Genomic DNA, 22,172 nt, shown 5'->3' on the forward strand with positions numbered 1-22,172 from the left:
GAGGCTGTCCGTGAACCACGATCCTCCTGTCTCAGCCTCCCGAATGCTGGAATCACAAGTGTGCCCACCACGCCCGGCTGCTCATTGACTTTTTAAAATCCTTTTATCGGGGCATTGTAGCCTCTCACCACAGTGCAGTTCATATGACGCGCCAGTTATTTCAGAGAGACATGAAAAGAGCGGAGAGTCAGGAGGTCTAGGTATGAGGCTGGTGCCAAGAAGTTTTTATTATATTTAAGAAAACAAAAAGTCACTAGAAATAAAGGTCAGTTGTTCAAAATGGACGCGCGGCAGAGTCCCCATGGCTGCTCAGTGGCAGCTCCTGGGCCCGGTGCCCAGGCCAGGTCGCACCCAGCCGAGGTGCTGGAAGGCGGCGCACACGGTTGTGCCCATCAGGGCAAAGAGGGCGAGAGATGACACGGCCCCGCGGTTCCTCTTGCTGGGGTCTGAAAGGGAAGGAAGGGATGTCAGCAGGAGGTCGCCAGCCTCGCCTGCGTGGCATCGTGCGCGCCCAGCAGCACGGCCGCGGGGCGCTACCGGCTCTGGTCCGGGGCCTCCAGAACACCAGACACTGCGGGGAAGCCGCACGCCTGCAAACCGGGACTCGGGAGGCTGAGGCAGGAGGACCGCAGGCTCACGGTCAGCCTCAGCAAGTAGTGAGCCTCTCAGCAACCTAGCAAGACCTGCGTCAAAATAAAAATCAAACAGGACTAGGGATGTAACTTGGAGGTGGAATGCCCCTGGGTTCAATGCCCAGTGCCAAAGTACCAAAGAAGAAAGAAAAATGACGGGATAATAAAGCATCTGTGCTCAAAGGCTTCTGAAAGTCAGTGTCTGTCTGTCTGTCTCTCTCTCTCTCTTTCTCCCTCTCTCTCTCTCTCTCTCTCTCTCCCTCCCCCCTCCCCCCCTCAAGTACTGGGGATAAAACCCAGGGGCGTTTGTTCTACTTCCTATTCTTTACTTTGAACCAGGGTCTCCCTAAGGTGCTGAGAGCCTCACTAAGTAGCTGAGGCTGGCTGCAAACTGCGATCCTCCGGTCTCAGCTTCCCAAGTGCTGGGATTGCAAATGTGTGCCACCACACCTGGCTATTTCTATGTTTTTCAAAGTAAGCATAGTCAAAAATATCTTCTCCGCCCTTCTCTCTCAGGTAAATCGTAATGGGCGAGGCCTGCAGTCAAGCCGCCTGGGGCTGAATCCTGCCAGTTCATCCTGAGCAGCGAGGTGGCCTGCAGCCTTGCGCTTTCTATACCTCAGTCTCTTCATCTATAAAATGGGCTGTTATTCCTTATATACAGAATTGCTGTAAGGTTAGATAGCAAATGCAGAGTCCATAAGAGAAACTGGTACATGGGAAATGCCCAGTTCAAAGATTTAAGTTTTGGGCTGGGCATGGTGGCAAACACTAGTAGTATCAGTCCTTGGGAGGCTGAGACAGGAGGACTGCAAGTTTTCTGCCAGTCTCGGCAACCTAGTGACACCCTGTTAAAAAAAAACTAGGGCTGGGGGTATGGGTCAGAGGTGGAATGCTCCTGGCCTCAGTCCCCAGCGCCGCACACACACAAGGTAGGTTTGGGTCCAGGTGAGGTGGTGGCCACCTGTAGTCCCAGCTCTTGGGAGGCTGAGGCAGGAGGACTCAGCCCCAGAGTTCCCAGACAACACAGTGAGGCAGGCAGGCAGGCAGGCTTTGGTTAATGACTCAAAATTAGTTAAAAAAAATAAATAAAGATAACCAGCCTTTGACTTTAATGATCAGAAACAGAGCAGCGTAGCCTTTAACGTTCTAAGGCCCCTGGCTGACGTCAGAGTGTGCTTACCTCCCGTGTAGTAGCCATATGCATAAAGGACTCGTCCGACGATCCAGGCCACGCCCAAGCCAGAGACTATACGCTGGGATAAAAGGGCTCTGTTAATTTTGTATGAAAGAAACAGGCAAACTTGATTAAGGCCTAGCAGTGAGTGTCCAGTGCGGCCCACAGTTCAAAGCCGCATGATGTGCTCAGGCACCAGCAATCGGGTAGAGTGATGTTGGCCAGTTCAGTCGGGAAAACCAAACACCGGCGGTCCCTTCTGCGACCTGGCGCCGAGCACCAGGCTTCTTGCAGGTGGGCTGGAAGGGGCCTTCTGTCTCGGCCTGGACAACTCGAGGGATGTGTGCTAGAGCCCAGGAGGAGGCAGGCAGGGCCGAAGGGCAGGCCCTGGCGTCTCCAATGTCCCCTGAGCAAACTCCAGCTGCCATGGGCGGCGGTGTCTCTGTGAACCCAGCACTGGAACAGGCAGCCGGCGGCTGGGCCCGGTGCACTCGGGCTCCAGAGGGGAGCGGGATGTGGCCTTGCCCCAGTAAGAGAGCAAAAACTCAAGTGTGATAGCGAGGCCTCCATGGGCTGCCAGCCTGGAGACTCAGGGGCCAGGGGGACAGCAGGGGCCGTGAGTGACCCTCCCCCAGCGCCTTGCGGACCCCTGGGGCAGGTCACTGCATGTGGAGTTGACTTTGGGTGAAGCTAAATGTCAGCAGGAGGATGGACAGCCGAAAATAAAAACCCTGCTCTCCAAGCCCCATCTTGCAGCTGCAGGCTCCGCCAGGCCTTCTTTACCGTCTGTGGAAGCCCTACGACAGGCTCCGGGGAAGTGGAGCGGGGCGGGCTGGGGGACGCCCGGTGACGTCAGGCTGGAGAGAGGAGCTTCCTGGGCTAAGCCGACTGCTAAGTGCCTAGGAAAGGGACAGCGCAGAGAAACGCCTGCCCTGCGCCACCCAGGGCAGCTGAGTTTCCTTACAAAAACGCAGGCCTCCCGGTCGCCAATGGCGAGAGTGCCACCCTGGCAGCCTGCGCCACACAAGGCCGTCAGGAGCGGGCTGGGGGACTGTGAAGCCCTGACGGTCCTCAGCGGAGGGAGACTCGAGGCAGACCCAGCTCAGATATTCTGACCCAATGGTGGCTGATCAGGCTCAGATAAAACTAGGTGCAGGGCAAGCCTGTGGCCCACAGGGCAGCCCAGAGGCCCCAGTGCTGGCCCCATCCAGCTCCCCTTCCTCTACTGCCTCAGGGCCTTTGAACAGTCCCCCCACAGACCAGCAGGCTCCTGTGAGGTGCCTGGCCCTTGCTCTCCCTTGCTCTGCTCCCTGAAGCTGCAGGTTTGCTTCGCTGCCTTTCTCTGCAAGGCCCCCTTCCTGCAGCCTTGTGCCGGCCACCCCCTGTCCGCGCACCCTGCCCGTCTCCCGGCTGGGTGCCTCTGCACTCAGGCTGCGCTCGCCCCAGGCCCGGCGCTCTGCCAGTGCCCGCTGTGACCTCGTGGTGTTTGCGGTGCAAACGAACACGCCCACGGGAACACTCCTGGACTTGAATGGGCCACACAGTCTGGGTTCAAAGTCTGCTTCTTCCACTAGGTAGCTATTTAACCTCCTGAAAGTTAAATGGTATCCAGGAGACTTTTCCTTATCTCTAAAACCAAAATGGGGGAAATGCCAACTGCTTTAAAGAATTTTGTAGCAAATAATTAAAACCTTCTTAAGGCTGAGTGTGGTGGCACATGCCTGAAATTCCAGTCTTGGGAGGCTGAGACAGGAGGATCGCAGGTTCGAAACCAGCCCCGGCAACGTAGCAAGGCGCTGTTTCCAAATGAAAAGGGCTGAGGGTGCAGCTCGGAGGTAGAATGCTGCAGGGTTCAGTCCCAGCACCAAAGAGGAAGACGCTGCAGCAGCTCTTGCAACGCAAGCTGTCAAGATGCTGACGGCCCACCCCGTCCCTCTCCTTCCCTCCCCGGGAGCAATGACTCCATCCACGTGGACAAGCGGCGCCGGAGAAACTTACCGGGTGGTAAACACCTCCAACTCCTAGGAAAAACAGGAAGGGAGGGTAGACTTCCAACCTGGAGAGACAGAGGAACCCGTTAGAGACGGCCACGTGACAGCAGGCTACGCAGAGCTAGACACACCCCCATGGCGCCTGCGGGGATCCGAGTTCGCACCAGCGCCCGGCCGGAGGGAGAAGGGGCCCGGGGTCCCGCCGCATCTGCTCTGCATGCGCCGGACTCACTCCTGTCCTGCAAGCCCCCGAGGCTGGGGCTGGCCGCCCACAGACCCACGCCTCTGGACCCGAGCCCCCCCCCCCGGGGGGGGTTGAGAAGGAACCTGCTGGTGATGTGCTGGAAGGTTCCTCAACATTTTGTTTTGTTGTTGCTACTGGGGATGGAACCCAGGGGCATTCTACCTCCAATCTATTTTCTATTCCTTATTTATTTCGCGGGTCCAGGGGTGGAACCCAGGGGCATTTGACCTCCGAGCTATACCCCCTGGCCTACTTTTTATTCTTTATTTTGAAACAGGGTCTCACTGAGTTGCGGAGGGCTCCCTAAGTAGCCGAGGCTGACCGCGAACCGCGATCCTCTGGTCTCAGCCTCCCGAATGCACATCCTTTATTTGTTGTTGTTTTCCGTGGTACTGGGGATTGAACTCGGGCATTCTACGTCCAAGCGACACCCTAGCCCTCTTAATTTTTTTGCTTGGAAATGGGGTCTTGCTAGTCACTGTGTTACGGAGGCCGGCCATGAACCTGAGATCCTCCTGCCTCAGCCTCCCAGGCCCTGGGATGACAGGTGTGACACGCGCCCGTGCACACACGCAGCCTTTCATGACACTTCACCGCGGTGCCATGGGTCCTCGCCGTCGTGACCCAGCACGGGCCGAGTGCAGGACAGGAGACGCCACCACGGGGCCCGGCCGCGGGCGGCACTCACGTGTTCTGGTGCGCCCTCTGGATGCAGTTGAAGATGTGTCCGTTTTCGGGGTCTGTGCTGTACATGACGGGGTACTGTTAACGGAAGCACACTGATCAGACGGCCAGAGTCACAGGTCCCGCGTCATCTGCCACCATGCCCTTGCCAGATGCCCATTTGATTTCTGCCAAGTATTCCCAGGTCTCAGTTCGCAGAAGCCCGCGTGGTGTGTCTGCCCCGTGTCGGTGATGAGATCGTGAGCTGGAGCTGGCTGCGGGGCCGTGGGCTGTGGCCGCGTTACAGACACTGCGGGGAAAAGGCCGCTTCCCGAGTCCTCCAACACCACCTCCTTAGAGATCCCGATCCCCTTAATGGGCCAACGCAGCCCAGTGGGTGAGTACTGTTTTTGTTTTTGTTTGGAATTGAACCCGGGGACATTCTGCCTCTGCGCGGCACCCCTAGCCTGAATTTTTTTTTTTTTTTTTCCGGTACTGGGGATGGAACCCAGAGTCATTCTACCTCCGAGCTACACCCACAGCCCTTTTAAAATTCTTTATTCATTTTGAAACAGGGTCTCACTGAGTTGCAAAAGGCCTAAGTAGCTGAGCCTGGCCACAAATCACTGCGACCCTCCCGTCTCGGCCTCCCGAGTGCTGGGAGTAGAAGCGTGTGCCGCCATGTTCGGCTTTGACACGTCATTCCCAAGTGGCACGCCGGGAAGCCATGCGGCCGTCTAATCCTTTTAGAAAAGAACTCTCCTCCAGAGCATACTGTTTGTGGCCCAGCATCCTGGAGTCTCCAGAAAAGTGAAGTCAAGCAAGGTGGAAACTGCGTCCTAGCGGGCCCCATATCTGTGGGCTCCTTCCTACCATGAAGGAGCAGAGTCTCTGGCAGGTCCTGTCCTAAGGCTGCCACCACCCGCAGTGACTACTCGCCCGCCCTCCGCGGCCGAGGAGGAGCTCCCGGAGAAGCGCCGCGTGGCCCGGGCAGGCTGCACATGCGCCGGCCATTTCCACTCACCTCCACCTTATACTTCTTGCGGGCCTTGCCGACGTTGATGGCCAGGTGAAGCACCATCACAAAGCTGGCGGCGCCAGTCAGCAGCACGAAGCCATATTCTTTGGAGAGGACGGCCATCTTGGCGCTGTGGAGGGAAGCAGGGCACGGTGGGATGCTGCTGGGCGGTACCAGCCTCCTTAGCAGGAACTGCACGCTGATGAGCTGGTAAGACTGCAGAGAGCTGGCTCCCCTCCCTCCCTCCCCCTTCTTTTTCTTTTCTGTGGCATTAGGGATTGAACCCAGGGGCGTTCTACCTTTGAGCTGCCCGCTCTGCTTTATTTTTTGAGGCAGGGTCTTGCTATGTTGATGAGTCTCACTACTTGCTGAGGCTGTCCTTGAACCGATCTTCCTGTCTCGGCCTCCCAAGATCTGGGATTAAAAGCATGCACCACCACACCTGGCTTAAAAAGCATTTTCTTTTTTCTTTTTTTGGTACTGGGGATGGAACCCAGGGGCATTCTAACTCTGAGCTACACCCCCAGCCCTATTTTTTAATCTCTTTATTTATTTTTAATTATTATTATTTTTTTGGGGGTGGTACTGAGGTTCCTGGAAACACTTCTACCTCCGGGCTACACTCCCAGACCTATTTTATATATTTTTATTTGGAAACAGGGTCTTTTAAGCCAGTGAGGCTGGCTTTGAACCAGCGCCATCCGCCTGTCTCCGCTTCCCAAGCCCGGGGATTACAAGTGTGCGCCACCACGCCCAGTGGAAAGCAAAATTTTTAATTGACATAATACTAACAGATTAAATTAGAGGAAGAAACAGAGAGGAAACAGAAATAAAAAAACGGATACAATCTGTACACAGTGGATGGCAGCGTGCTGTCTGTGGCGGGGACACACCCGAGGCCAGGTGCAGCCAGCCTGGGTCCTGCAGCGGCACCTCACAGGGACGGGAGGGCCCCGCGGGCGCTCTGAAAGCAGAGCGCGGTCCTGAGCCTGCGAAGCAGCCAGGACGCTGTCAAATGGCCACTCAGAACTGGCCTGTTACCTACTTTGACAGGCATGGAGGAGGGAGGGGAGGAGGAAGAGGGCAATCCAAGCCAATATGGCGGCTGGGTGGAGCGGGCTGCTGCGGCTCGGCTGCCCTGGGGGTGCAGAGGGAGCAGCGGGTGGAGCAGGAAAGCAGGCCTCGCAGGCGCCAGGGAGCCCGCCAGGCCACCTCGTGCTTCACGACCCGTGGGCCAGCTGCCCGCGGCCTGCCACTGCTCCCTGGCGTTCAGCGGGCAGCACACCAATGCCCGGCCCACGGCGGTCCATCTCCGTCTGCCCAATGCCCAGCCCACGGCGGTCCAGCTCCGTCTGCCCCGGGCCCAGGAGGTGCCCCTGGTGCAGACTGCTCCAGCTCCCCCATCAACCAGCCCAGGCGGCAGCAGCCTGTTCCCCAACCCCGCCCAGGCGATGGCTGATGTCCGGGCGTCTGAAACAGAAGGCCGCGGCCTGGGACTCCAGTTCAGATGCACATGGCTCCACTGTCCCCTCTCCGTCCTGCTTGAGAACCCAGGCTGACCTCCCGGGGCCAGAGCAGCCTCCTCAGTACTTACTCTCTCGGGCAAGCAGCTCGGCCCTCCGGGTAAGTCCCTTCCTGGCTTGGCGCTACAGCAGGAGAGCCTCCGCCCCGGAGATCTGGCCCCGGCCGGCCCTCGGTCTACAGTCTTACCAGGCTGGGGCGGGCGGGCACTGCCCCGTGACTCAGCGCAGGAGGCCGGCCATTGCTGCCTCCCTCCTGCCCTCCCTGGCGGGGCCAGCTCCCCTGGCTGCCTTCCCAGGGCCTGTCATTTCCTCCCTTCCCAGGCCTAGAAAACCAGGGGTGTGAGAAGCCACAGTGGAAGTTACTAAAACCAAGCTATGCTGTTAATTCTGAACCCCTCTCTGATAATATACGCTGAAGTCGCTGCTTCCCAGCCCACCAGAGTCCCCACTTAGCCCCACTCAGGCCTGGGCAGCTCTCGCCTACAGTGCAGCTGCCTCTGCCAGGACAGTAAAGTTAAGCAATTTGCTTTAGGTCTGAGTTTGTGAGTCGGCCCAGAGCCCCTTCCAGACACTCGCCACCGGGCTGCCGAGGCGAGGGCCACCAGTGGCCGCCGGGCTCCCTGGGGGCCCAGGCCACCCCGTCCCGGCAGCGCCTCCTGCCACTTTCAGTCAGCGCCACTGTACAGAAAGGAGGTGGAGGCTGGGCAGATGGAGCCAGCGGTGAGACCAGGGCAGGTTTCAGGGCTGTTCATGAAACCATGCCAGCTGGCCCAGCAAAGCACTAGAATTTTTTATTTTTTATTTTTTTTCTGGTACTAGGGATTGAACCCAGAGGCATTCAGCCTTTGAGCTAAACCTCCAGCCCTTTTTATTTTTTTGTTTTGAAGCAGCGTCTTGCTAGATTGCCGAGAGTCTTGCTAAAGTGCTGAGGCTGGCCTTGGATCTGCAGTCCTCTAGTTTCAGCCTCCCACACACTGGGATTTACAGGTATGTGCCACCAAGCCTGGCTGAAACACCAGAGTTTGCAGGCTTCGTCATTGAGCTCTGTTCTGACTGGAAAGCGTGGCTAGACAAAGGGTGCATCTTGAGTAGACATCTCTTTGCAGGCAGGAAACCCTCACTGATTTATTTATTTTTGTGGTGCTGGGATGAACAAGGGGTGCTCCACCACTGACATACACCCCTCGCTCTCCCTTTTTTTACTTTTTTTTGTAGCACTGGGGGTGGAACCCAGAGGCTTTCTACCTCCGGGCTATAATCCCAGACCTGTTTTACTTTATTTGGAAAAAGGGTCTCACTAAGTTGCTGAGAGCCTAAGTAGCTGAGGCTGGTTTCGAACCCATGCGATCCTCCTGTCTCAGCCTCCCAAGCGCGGGGATTACAAGCGTGCGCCCCCACGCCCGGCTCTCCCTTCTTTTCCTTTTTGAGACAGGGTCTCACAAAGTTGCCTGGGCTCTCCTAGAGCTTGCAATCCTCCTGTCTGGGCCTCCCAAGTCACTAGGTCCTAGAATCTGGTCCTAAACTGGAGGCGAGTATTCACCACTGAGCCCTCTTCTGAGGGCTGAGCACGTCTGCCAGGGCTTTGCCCCCCAGGGAAGCCGTGCTCCTCATGCTTTGGGAAGGTTCTGCACGAGGCTGAGCCTGGATGGGGGCAAGGAGAGCCAGGAACAGGGGACGCTGGGCAGGCAGAGGGCCACAGAGAAGGGGCCCCGGAGCCCCAGGCGGCGTGGCTGGCGAGCAGAGGACCCCACGCTCAGGCGAGGCAGGAGGCGCGGGGCACCCGCCCTCCCAAGAGGGCGACTCCTGAGCGAGGTGTAGAGGCGGAGCCCAGAAGGTGGCCTTCCGAGAGGGCGCGCACTCCTCCCGCACCTCCTCGCGCCCAGGGAAAGGAAGAGCCTTCAAGTTCCGTAACAACCAGTACTGAGCGCGGCCAGGGGCAGCGGCCACTGAGCTACCCAGCACCTCCCACGCCGCCCAGGGCCCAGCGGGCACTCATGGACACTGAGCCTGCGGCGGCTCTGGGTGCCTTCAGGAACGGCTCCCTGCCCGGGGCACACACCGGACGTGCTCCTATCTGGACAGGGCCTGGAGTGAAGGGTGTGCCTAAGCAACTCAAGTTTCCTTTCCTTCTTTCAGAAGCGTCCACTGAAACGGAATTATGAATCAAACAAGAAAGGGATCAGGACCAGAGAAAAGCTGTGTCATGGTTGGGGCTCAAATCCAGGTGGCGAAGACGTTGTGGCTTGTCCTTAAAGGACCAGTTCACTTCAATAAAGGGCAAAAACGCTTCATCACGCACTAGATTCTTATTCCTGAGACTCCGGGACAAAGAGGTGGGCGTTTCAGAGAGCTGGCTTTGCGTGTGCTAGCGTGCACTGGGAAGGTCAGGGCAGTCGGGGCACGGTGGCCGCACCCCGGGCAGCCCAGCCACACCCGGCTGTGCTGGCCCGGGAGCGCTGATAGCTTCCAGGACCTGGACCTGCTTGGGGCACTGATAACTCGCTTCCCCACGCGTGCTGCTCGAAGTCACGTCAGGCCTTAGAGATTACACAGCTGCTCAGTCACCAGCCACCCTTGTGTGATCCACAAGACAGACTTCTTGCTCCAGGCCTGTCTCCACAAGGTGCACAGGCAGCGTGAGCTATAGGGCTTCTCTCTGTATTTTTGTGTGCATGTGTGTGGTGCTGGGGATTGAATCCAGGGGCATTCTGCCTCTGAGCTCCATCCCTAGTCCTTTATTATTATTTTTCTAAAGAGTCTTGCTAAGTTACTGTGGGATGGCCCCAAACCTGTGACCCTCCTGGGTCAGCCTCCAATACTGGGATTACAGGTGTGCATCTGTGCCCAACTTCTGCTTGTATTTTATTTCATTTCTTCTCCTCCTCCACCTCCTTCCCCCCTCCTTTTTTGTAGTACTGTGGCTTGAGGCCAGGGGCAGTCTACCTCTGAGCTATATGCCTAGCCCTATTTTATTCTTTATTTTGAAACAGTGAGCTGGGCGTGGTGGCGCACACTTATAATCCCCGCACTTGGAAGGCTGAGACAGGAGGATCGCACAGGTTCAAAGCCAGCCTCAGCTACTTAGTGAGACCCTGTTTCCAAATAAAATATAAAAAAGGTCTGGGAGTATAGCCCGGAGGTAGAAAGCCTCTGGGTTCCACACCACACACCCGTAACACACACACACACACACACACACACACACACACACACACACACACTGAACAGGACCGCCAATGAACTTTGCAGAGGTTTTTCGTCCCACCTGGCAGAAACAGCAAGTAGGAAACCATGCCGCTGCGGTGTGCTATCTGCCTAATGGCACCGCTGGCACCTGCTGAGTGCTTCTCGTGCCAGGCACTGGAAGAGACTCAACGTATGCGACCTCCATCCTTGCAGGAGCCCTCCTGGCAGTCGTGAGGGTAGGAGCCCAGCCCCTGCGGAGGCGTGCGGAGCGGGTCTGAGAGCAGGCAGACCCAGCGTTCACTCCGCTCCCGCGCCGGCTTGCCCCTCACGCACAGGTCGGCTTCCTCCTGGCCTCGGGCACAGCGCCCATGCAAGCCGCCTGCGGATCCTGGACTTTACTGTTCCTCAGAGTGGGACCTGGCAGCTGGAGGCAGAGCACACCCGGGTCTTGGGAAGACTTGACATGCAGGACAACGTCACCTGCAAAGACCTTGCTGCCGCTCCTCCAGGGCACACCTTTCCTCACTGTCATGTCCTCTTGACCGACCGCCCTCGCCAGCACCCACAGAGGGGCAGGCGCAGCAGGCCTGCTTCATGCCCGCCTCGGGAAAGCAGTCTCCCGGTTTTCACCATTAATTACGAGGGGTGGGTTTTCATGGACACTCCTTTTGAGAATATCTCAGAAACTAGATCATTTCTGTGATATCTTTAAAACAGCACCATTTCTATTTGTAACTTTGCCAAAGTATTTATTACCTGCTGAACATGGTTTGGCAGAGAATCTATTGGTTGGAGGAAGAAAATTATGCAGCGGTTTGAGCGGTGGGGTGTGGGCCAAGGGCAGCAGGGCACCCAGGCCGTTTGGATTTCTAGGAGGGCGCAGGTGCCCGGGGCCAGAGAGGGCTGGCGGTCTCCAGGTGGACAGAGCAGCGCTGGGCCAAGGGCTCCCCGCACCGCTAGTCACCAGGGCGTGCGAGAAGCTGCAGCCAGGCGTGGTGGCGCACGCTGGTAATCCCAGTATTTGGGAGGCTGGGACGGGAGGATTGCAGGTTCGCAGCCAGCCTCAGCTACTTAGGGAGGCCCTCCGCCACTTAGTGAGACCCTGTTTCAAAATAAAAAATAAAATAGGACTGGGAGTGTAGCACAGAGGTAAAATGTCCCTGGGTTTAATTCCCAGTACCACCACCACCACTGAAACAGAAAGGGGGGGGGCTGCAGCACCTTGTCTAGTCTCACGCGGGGGCTCGGTGCATCCAGGTCTTCTAACCCAGAAGTACTTCCCTCGCAGTTCTGAGTTGGCAACGAGGGTTCTCTTGGGGCACAGGCGTTCCCCTTCAGGAGTTGTGGGCTAGATCTCCTGAGAACCTGACCCGCGCTGCAGCTTGGCTGGGGCTCTCCTCCAGTTCCTGCGCTGCTATCGCACCGGGCAGGGCTCCGCCTCAGCGAGGCGTGCCCAGGCGCACTCGAGGGCCGCTCCCAGCAGCGGAGCCTCACCCACCCTTACCCAGTCCTGCTCGCTTGGCCCTGATGGAAGTCCCCAGGGCACAGGGGCATTGCGCAAACGGAGGAAGGGGCAGGGTGTGTGGATCTGGCCACTTTCCTCAAATAGCTGCCACTTCCCATCATGAACTCACAGCACTGTATTTTTCTTTTTGGTACTGGGGACTGGCCGAGGGACAGTCTACCTCCAGCTCTTTTGATTTTGAAACAGGGTCATTAAGCTGCTGAGGGCCTTGCTAAATTGTTGAGGTTGGTCTCAGATGTGTGATCCTCCTGTGCCATCCTCTTGCCTCGGCTCCCAAGTATTGGGATTAAGGCGTGCACCGCCACGCCTCGCCAGCACATTAGCTTTCACTAAATGACAATAAGATTTTTAGGGGGGAAGGACTTTGCCTTTTGGCTCTTTCTTGGCCCATAAATAACACCTTGTGTGGATAAGGGTAGCCACTCTTCCACCGTGATGGTCTTCTCAAATCGCACTATTTTCAGGTGGAGCCTTTTACACACACACACACACACACACACACACACACACACACACACACTTGGTACTGGGGATCAACCCAGGGGCATTCTACCTAGCTCTGAGCAGCTATGCCCTCAGTTCTATTTTCTATTTTATTTTGAAACCGGGTCTCCCTGAGTTGCCGAGGGCCTTGCTAGGTGGCTGAGGCTGGCCACGAACCTGCGATCCTCTGTATCAGACCCTCGGGTGCTGGGGTTCCAGGTGTGCGCTACCACACCAGCTCAGTGCCTTTGATTTAATGCTCCCAGGAGTGGGACAGTACTGAAGCATTCTCATGTCCAGCTTGGAGTCTCCGTAAAGCCTTGGTTGCCTGTGATACCAGTTGATTCTTTCCTCCAGAGGGACCTTTTTATCACATGGGAAACATTAATGTCGTGATGACAGTAACGTCCAAGGACGGCAACCTTGGGCGAAGGGTTGGTCTGAATGTCTGACACTGATCCCCCAAGTCCCGGACCCCAGACGGGTCCACTTGGCCAGAGGCGGCGCTGGGGCACCTGGCTCCCCGAAAGCTCCTCCTGGGGGCTGCCCAGCCTCACCCTGGCCCCCAGATGTTTCCACAAAGGGATAAGCCTCATCTTTCCCTCCTGATTGTCCAGCTGATCTTCCCTGGCCTACTCGAAGCCACAAAAGCGTAAGGTGCCAGACGGCAGGAGCACAGAGGTAATTAGGGAGCCCTTGGGGTTTCTTAGGATTCCTGTTTTTAAGACTTGCCAGTTCTGGTCGACTTCTGTTTGAAACAGATAAAAATTTTTGAGTGTCAAACCTCCAAATAACTGCTAGGTTTAAATGACATTAAGAGCCAGGTGTGGTGGCACACACTTGTAATCCCAGTGCTTGGGAGACTGAGCCGGACGAATCACAAGTTTGAGGCCAGTCTCAGCAACTTCGTGAGACTTTGTTTAAAAAGAAGCTGGGGAGTAGCTCAGCGGTGAGCGCTTGAGTCTCCTTCCCAGTACCAGTGGGCGGAGGGAGCTGGGCGTGGTGCTCATGCCTGGAATCCCAAAACTTGGGAGCCGAGAAAGTAGGATTGCAGGTTTGAGGACAGACTCGGCTAGTAATGAGACTCTCGTCAACCTAGTGAGACCCTGCTTCAAAATAAAAATAACAAATAGGGCTGGGGGTGTAGCTCAGAGGTAGAATGCCCCTGAGTTCAATGCCTAGTACTGCACATACAAAAAAAATTTAAAATTAACCACAGCTTGGCCACATAAATTATTCAAATTCCAGATATTATTTTAATTCCCGCACACTGGGGAGCTGTCAGTACTGAGATCGTGTAATACATTACCGCGCTGCTGGGGGCGGGGAGGGGCGGATCGGGAGGGTGCTCCAGGCCAAGCCCTTGTTCTGGGTGATGTGGGACAAGCCTGTACTGGTGCAAACCCTTCTAAGGCCAGGTAAGCAGCTCCCTTTCCTCCCCTGGGGTTCTGGGCCTGTGTTTCAAGGCAGAGAACACAGACACTGGGCTGGGGACGCTCTCCCCTGGGAAAACACCAGCTCTGCTCCGGGAGCTTAGGGACACCAGCCTTGGGGCCGCGGGCATGGCAGCAGCTTCCCAGGCTCCAGGCTCCAGGCTCAGGATTGAGTCCCTTAACTCTAAGCAGGGGGGGGGGGTCGCTGAGCACCTGGCCTTGGGCCTCCCATGAGACTCGGCCCCAGAGACTGTCTGTGCCCCAGAGACTGTCTGTGCGAGGCTTGCGAAGGTCTAAGGCAGCAACCTCGGAGGGGGAGGAGAGGCGGGGGAAGCCACCGGATACAGAAGGAAACACAAGGACAGCAACAGAGGACAGCACCGCAAAATTCACTGAGCGAGGCTGACCTGGTAACAGCGCAGGACAAGCACTACAGAGGGCCGCCCGCCCCAAAGTCCAAGCTTCACCCTGGCTGCAGCTTCTGCTCAGAACGCGACCGCCTTCCGGCCGGCCACTGCTACAGCCCAGGACACTCAGGGCCGCTCCAGGCACCGGGACGGCGGGCGCCGCCTCCAACATACACAGCCAGGTGCGTGGGTGCAGGACGGCCACAGAGGAGGGGCCAAGACACGAGGGCACAGAGCCGAGTAAGAGCCGACAGTGCCGTGTGCAGGCGCACAGGCAGCAGCAGCGGCTGCCGAAACTTGGCGGGACTTCTTTTTAAAAATTAGAAGGGCTGGGGTGTAGCTCAGTGGTAGAAAGCAGCCTCCTGGGTTCAACCCCCAGTACAAGGAAAAGCAAAGAAAAGAAGGGAATGAAAGAAAGAGTGAGCACAGAGGTCTGCAGGCAGGAAAGGCCGCCTGCATGAGGAGGAGCAGGCGCCTGGGCGGGAGGGTGGCACACGCGGACAGCCGCACAAACAGAGGCGGCCATGGCTGACTGACGAGTGGCGGACATGTTGAGTTAGGTCGGATCCTGTTCTAAGCAGCTCATCATATTAACTCTTTTTTTTGGGGGGGGTATGGGATGGAACCCAGGGACATTCTACCCCCGAGCTACACCCCCAGCCCTATGTTTTATTCTTTATTTTAAAACAGGGTCTGAGTTGCAGAGGGCCTCCCTAAGTAGCTGAGGCTGTCCTTGAACAGTGATCCTCCTGTCTCAGCCTCCCGAATGCTGGGATGACAAGTGTGCACCATGATGCCCGGCTGATATTAACTCATTTAAATCCTAGTGGCATCTCTATGTTACGACCTCTCTTACATGGCGGAGAAACTGAGCACGTGTGTACACACAGGTATGCGTGTGCACACACAGCTAAGCCCCTTCCCCGGGCAGTCTGGCTGCAGTGTGCCCGCTGTCCGCCTGGGAGAGCAGGTTAGAATGCACCTCTGGACGCCTCCACCTCCCCGGCCTCCCCTGAGCATAAAGTGAGCAAGAACAGACAGCTAATGATTGACCCCAAGCCTGGTCAGAGCCGGACATGTCTCTAATCTGGAAGAAAGCAAGAAGAAAAAGAAATAATAACACTAATAATACTAATAATAACGATTTGGGAAGACCCAGAAAAGAACATTTTCATCAGAATGCGTGTGGCACTGTGGCACAAGAAAGGAGGTGGAGACCCCAGGAGGGAGATGGCTTCCCCATCCTCAGGCGTGCCGTGTGCAAGGAGGGCCACACAGAAGCTGGCGCTTCATTTTACAGCTCCGTCCCCACACACCTATCTCTAAACCGACACTACCCGGGAGCCTGGAGCCAGAGGCACTGCGCTCTGACTTCCATACGAGAGGGGGTTATGAATGAGTCACTGATACCTCTTGGAGTTTCCGTGGCCAGAAATGCAGGCAGCCGGCTGTCAATTCTCTGCAGATGCTGAGCCCTGCTGGGTACCAGCCATTAAGTGGAGGGACTCCCTGGCTGCCGGCTCTTCTAACACCGTGACTTAGTTCTTCCATGTCTGACTGGACTTAGAATGAAGCTTTGATATTGCATTAGAGAACTAAAATGGCATTTGTTAAAAGAGTAGATTAAATCATCAAAATCTTAGAATCCATGCTCCAGGTCATGTGTGCAGGCCAACTCCAGAAAGAATGTGAAGCATCACAGGGCACTTGTGAAATCTTTAAAAGATTTTGCAGCTGCATTTGAGAGATGCCACAGTTTCCCATCATCCCACTGGTGTACATCTCCCCATAAAGATAGAAGGTGAGTAGACCTTGTAAGATATTTTATATAGCAACAACCTGTCTAGAGATGGTCATAAGTAGTGTTAATATAGTCAATAGCAAACATAAAAATAGTAGCAGTGTATTATTATTATTATTGTTGTTATTATTATTATTATTATTATTATTATTATTATTACTAATTATTTTGGTAGTAGGAATGGAATCCAGAGGCATTCTATCTCTGAGCTACATCCCCAGCCTTATTTTTTATTATTTATTTTTGAAACGGGGTCTCACTAAGTTGCGGAGGGCCTCACTGAGTAGCTGAGACTGGTCACAAACTTGCAAGCCTCCTGTCTCAGCCTCCCAAGCACTGTAATCACAAGTGTGAGCCACCACGCCTGGCTCTTCTAGCAAACATTGCTCTAAAATGCTAAATGAAGATGGGTGTGGTGGCACACATTTGTAATCCCAGTATTTGGGAGGCTGAGTCAGGAGGATCACGGTTCACTGACAGCCTCAGCTACTTAATGAGGCCCTTCGAAACTCAGTGAGACCCTGTTTCAAAATAAAGAATAAAAGTGGGGCTGGGATGTAACTCAGGTATAGAATGCCCTTGGGTTCCATCCCCAGCACTGCAAAAATGGTTCTTGCTTCACGGTGGCCAGTAATGGTGCTCTGAATACAGACTCAGGATGTTTACATGTATAGGAAATGGTATGTCTAACTGCACCTCGGTGTGGGGCAGGCACTAAAGTAGTTCTGATTGGGTTGACATCTGCCTCCGTCCAGGCTGCCCGGGGCTTCTGAGCACTTCTGTATGGTGGGTAAAGTCCCCTCCTGTGCGCTCCGTCTCAGTGCTGATCTCCGGGTGGGAGGATCCTCACTCTCAGAGTTGTGTTCCCCCAGAGCTCTAGGCCAGCAGGACGAAATCTAAATAAAGGGGAAGGCTGCCTTTTTTTTTTTTTTTAATCTAAGGAAGCCCCAGCAGCCAGCTTCTATGGCTGGCTACAGTATCACTGGTTTTATATATAGTAACACTGGTTAAAGAAAAACCACTTGACAAAGTTTTCTATTTCTGTAACTTTGTGTCAGGAGGGAGGCTTAACAGAATGTCTTCCAGGGGTGAAAGTGTTTGGATGGAAGCTGTTTTCTTTTCGTTAATTCCTTAATTAAGTTGAGCTTCTGTGAGAATAAACATTCTTGATCCTCTGCCTCAGATAATCTCCTCTCATTTCCGAATTTACTGAAATAAAACAGGCCCATGGCTCTTCCAGAATCGCAGGCCCCAGGTGACCTGCAGATTTCCCACGAGGAGCCTGGGCTCAGCCCCACCTCGAGCCGGCAAGCCCGCCAGACCGCGCCGGGGCAGGGGCCTCCTCCCGAGCCGGGGTTTGCAGCCCCCACCCAGCCCTTCCCTTCCTGACGCACGCCCATCTGCTTTCACTCCACGTCCTTTCCCACACTCACGAGTCCCCTGAGCTACTCGTAAAGTCGTGACTCCCGGGGAAAAGTATTAGCAGAAGCCACACTTGGGGCCGTGACTCACCGACAGCCCGCGGCCGCCCGAGCAACGCCCTGCCGCCGCCCCACCTCGGCGGCGCCCGCGAGGGGCACTGCGGAGAGGGAAGGATGAGACCACAGAAGGCTCTCCCCTCGCCCCAGAGGCCTCCTGCCCTCCGGCGGCGACGACCCAGGCCCCGAAGCAGCGTCCGCCGGGAGAGGGCGCGGCTCCCTGCGGCCCCTCCGGCCCCAGCAGCTCCGCAGCGCTCGGCCCCGGCCCTGCGCCGGCCTGCAGCTGGCCAGCCCGGCCGCTCGGGGCCCGGAGGAGCCCTGGACGAGGAGGACAGGGCAGGCAGGGGCCGAGCAGGGCTGAGCTGACCTTGAGAGCGACTCCAGCTGCGGCGAGCGCGCCGGCCTCGCTCCAGACCCGCTCGGAGGGCCGACGGGCCGGGCAGGGGCTGGCCCGCGCCGAGCGGCGCCTGCGCAGGTGCTCAGCGCCGGACCCCGCACTCACCTGGATCGCCCGCGGTCCGGGGTGCAGAGCCGCGCCGCGCTGCCTGGGTGCGGCTCCCGCTCCGGCCTCCCGCGGGCGGGGCGGCTCCGAGACGGCCACGCCCACTCGGCGCAGGCCACGCCCCGGGGCGGGGCTTCGCGCCCGGGCGCGCCTCCGGGTTCCGGGCCCCCCGTCCCGCACTAGGGGGCTGCCGTGCCCTCTCCCAGGTCGCGGTCGCCGGCAGACGTGGCCTCCCACCCCCAGTCCACGGGTCCGCTCCCTCCCCAGCTCCCCTCGTGGCCCTTCCCGAGCCGTCGGGCGCGTTCGCCTCTTTAGGCGCGGGTTCGCGAACCGCGGCGCAGGCGCAGTGTGTCCCTGCAGGGCCTCTGCGGGCTGGCACGGCGCATGCGCGGCGCCGCGGCGGGAGGCCGGCTGGTCCTGCACCCGCGCCGGGGCCCCGGGGCTGGGGCGGTCGGCCTGGGCACGCGGCCCTCGGGCCGAGCCGGGGCTCCCGGCGGCCGAGCCGGGTCCGAGGTGTGCAGGCCGGCAGAGGGCGCCCCGGCCGCGCCCGCCCCGCGTCCCAGTGCACTGCGGGCCCTGCGCCGTCCTGGGGATTGAGGCCTGGCGTGTGCCCGCCGAGGACATCCCCAATCCTCCCTTCTTTTTTATTCTGAAGCAGGCTTGCTAAGGCGCGGAGGCTGGCCTCGAACTCATGATCCTCCTGCCTCAACCTGCCAAGTACTGGGATCATGCCCGACCTGAGGACACGCTTTTCATAGAGTGCCAGGGTTGAAATGGCGCCGTGAATGTACACACAACTTCCCCTTCCAGTATCGAAGACGAGCGCGGGAGCGGTGCGCGGGCATGGGCGCTCGGCGCCCGGCGTGGTGCCAGATGACAGCGCACGCACGCGGCCCCCGCGGCTCCTCCTCGGAGCCGTGCGAGCGAGTGGCCGAAGATTCCAGGTCAGGGGAAAGGCCGGATGCCCGTATTGGCTACATCCACGCGTCCAGAAGGACTTAACAGCTCACAGAATCGTGGGTTTCGCTGTCTCAGCACTTTCCCGCGGCTCCCGGGCATCCCGCTCCTTCCTGGGCACAAGAAGTCGTGCGTCTCAGGTTCCTGGCGCTGTGGCCGAGGGGACGTGTTTCAGCGGAGGTTGAAAGGAAGCAGGTGTGAAACATCTCTGCCACCAGGGAGAGCCTCTGCCCTCGGGTGGCAGGCGTGAAACATCTCTGCCACCAGGGAGAGCCTCTGCCCTCGGGTGGCAGGTGTGAAACATCTCTGCCACCAGGGAGAGCCTCTGCCCTCGGGTGGCAGGCGTGAAACATCTCTGCCACCAGGGAGAGCCTCTGCCCTCGGGTGGCAGGCGTGAAACATCTCTGCCACCAGGGAGAGCCTCTGCCCTCGGGTGGCAGGCGTGAAACATCTCTGCCACCAGGGAGAGCCTCTGCCCTCGGGTGGCAGGCGTGAAACATCTCTGCCACCAGGGAGAGCCTCTGCCCTCGGGTGGCAGGCGTGAAACATCTCTGCCACCAGGGAGAGCCTCTGCCCTCGGGTGGCAGGCGTGAAACATCTCTGCCACCAGGGAGAGCCTCTGCCCTCGGGTGGCAGGCGTGAAACATCTCTGCCACCAGGGAGAGCCTCTGCCCTCGGGTGGCAGGCGTGAAACATCTCTGCCACCAGGGAGAGCCTCTGCCCTCAGGTGGCAGGCGCTCGGGTGGCGCAGAGGTTGGTGAGAAATCAGGATCCCGGTCTCTTCTTTTCCAGATGACCCTGTTTGACTACAAACAAGCACGTAGGGCCTTCTTTAAAAAATTCTTATTACAAAAGCAGTATTTGCTTCTTGTAGAAATTTTGGCAAATACAGAAAAAACCCTGAGAACATATGCACTATACAGTGAGGTCCTACTGTGATTCTGCCGTGTTGTCTTCTCAGTCTATGAATCGCAAAGCGTTTTCATTTCTTTTCTTTTTTGCAGTCTGGAGATGGCGTGCGTGTGTACCACCTCGAGCAAGGGCCTGCCGGGCGCTCCTGTTACAGCCGGTTCTCAGTTTTGCCTTTTATAGTGCAGAACCTGGTAGGTAAACCTGTCGGCTGTCTGCTGGCTTCCGTCCCTCCTCCTTCCCGCCCTTCCTCTTTCCTTCCTTGTACCGGGGATTGAACCCAGGGGTGTTTTACTTCTGAATTATACCCCAGCTCTATTCTGTTTGTTTATTTACTTACTTATTTATTTATTTTGTGGCACTGGGGATGGAACCCAGGGGCATTCTACCTTCAAGCTACACCACCAGCCCTATTTTTTTTTTTTTATTCTTTATTTTGAAACAGGGTCTGGCTGAGTTGCAAAGAGCCTCACTAAGTAGTAGCTGAGGCTGGCTACGAACTGCGATCCTCCTGTCTCAGCCTCCCGAATGCTGGGATTACAAGTGTGCACCACCACGCCCGGGTTCTTTATTATTTATTTTGAAACAGGGCCTCACCAAGTTGCCGAGGCTGGTGTCTAAACTGTGCTTCTTATGTCTCAGCCTCCCAAGAATTGAAATGATAGGTATATGCCGCCCCACCGGGCTTGCATATGATGGTTACTTTTGGCCAAATTCCTTTGAAGAACAATTTTTGGGTTAGAAAATATGTGTTTTTTTTTTTTTTAAAGTTTGTTGATACCTAGTAACAATATTCATGTCTTGAAAAGAGTTATAATTTTTTCTAACATTGAATACTGGTTATAATTTTCCTCCATTTCCAAATGGAAATAAGACCAGTATCACAAGGTTACTGTGAGGTTCAGAGTCAAACGAAGACAAATTGCTGCATCAAAGTCCTGGGTCCTCTTTCTCTCAGGTCAGTGTATTTTGCAGGTCCTGTTCAAAGTGACCTGACGCACAGTTGTGGCTCACAGCTACTCTGACCAGATGTAATAAGTGGACGTTCTGGGTCAGTCAGTGGAGAGAGGCCGGCAAATCCCTCTAGTTGAGACAGGCAGAATATGAGGGCTTTTTTTGTGTGTGTCTGTGGTCCTGGGGTTGGAACCCAGGAAGATTCTACCTCTGAGCCATGCCCCTGCCCTATTTCTAATTCTTTATTTTGAAACAGGATCTCATTAAGTTGCAGAGAGCCTCACTAAATAGCTGAGGCTGGCTGAGGCCTGCGATCCTCCTGACTCAGCCTCCCAAGGCCTGGGATTACAAGCGTGTGCCACTGCGCCCCGTAGGTGTTTGATGACGTTCCCAGTATTTGTTTTTCTAGCTCTATCAGTGCTAAGTACCCAGAATGGGTGGCTCCAGCGATAGAAGCTTCTCACCATTCTAGAGGCCAGAAGTCAGACGTCAGAGTGCCGCAGGCAGCGCAGATTTCTTCTGAGGCCGCTTCCTGTGTCTTGTAGATGGCCTCTCTTCTCCTGACTTGGCGATCTCCCTCTGTGGCTCATCTCCCTCTGCCTGTGTCCTCATCCCTTCCTCTTCAGAGGACAGCGGCCATGGATAAGGGCCCAGCCATGTGGGATAAGGGCCCAGCCATGTGATTTCATTCTACTTTACCTACCCTTTTCAAGGCCCCAGCTCCAAATACAGTCACATTTGGAGGTACTGGGGGGTAAGATGCTAGCCTTTGAATTTTGGGGAGAACTTATATTTCTCAACATTAGGTCCTAAAACATCAATTTGGGTATCATCATTGAGCATAAACTTCCAGGCCCTGACCACAACCCAGCTCTCTGTCTGAGGCTAGTATGAGAAGGCTAAGAGGCTGAAATCAGGAAGTGATTCTCTTCCTTCATTGCTGTTAGAAGATGCCCCTGCAGCTGCTGGAGGGACCACACTCCATCAGAAAGGTCCTGGGACACAGGATGTTGAGGCCGATGACCGGGAGCAGGACGGACTAGCTGCAGTGTGCTGCAGAGCTCTCAGCAGCATGCCTTCCAGATCTGGAGCACTGGCTCAGGCTGGGGGTTTACAGGAAGCATTGACTCATGGGGTCATTAGCGTCTGTCCAGAGCGGCCTGGACACGGGCCACCTGCATGATTTTAGGGTTTCTGAGAAGAGGTGACTGGCATTTCAGGGAAGCTGTCCATAGAGGTGTCTTGGTAGGGCCTCTGTGGGGCTCTGCCGGGTAGCTGAGCCTACCCAC

At 56.4% G+C, this 22,172-nt stretch overlaps 1 protein-coding gene across 1 annotated transcript; it reads right to left on the minus strand.

The window, feature by feature from the left end:
- Positions 1-309: 309 nt before the first annotated feature.
- Positions 310-18,122, minus strand: MGST3 (microsomal glutathione S-transferase 3; the record flags this gene model as incomplete). Its single annotated transcript, XM_080699185.1, has 6 exons — positions 18,064-18,122; positions 5,732-5,855; positions 4,733-4,806; positions 3,808-3,865; positions 1,816-1,888; positions 310-446 (listed from the first exon to the last, which is right to left on the minus strand). Exons 2-6 carry the CDS (start codon positions 5,846-5,848, stop codon positions 310-312), a joined length of 459 nt encoding a protein of 152 aa, XP_080555311.1. The 5' UTR covers positions 5,849-5,855; positions 18,064-18,122.
- Positions 18,123-22,172: the final 4,050 nt, after the last annotated feature.

Source organism: Muscardinus avellanarius (genome assembly GCF_963383645.1).
Source record: "Muscardinus avellanarius genome assembly, chromosome: 7".
Classification (NCBI taxonomy): domain Eukaryota; kingdom Metazoa; phylum Chordata; class Mammalia; order Rodentia; family Gliridae; genus Muscardinus; species Muscardinus avellanarius.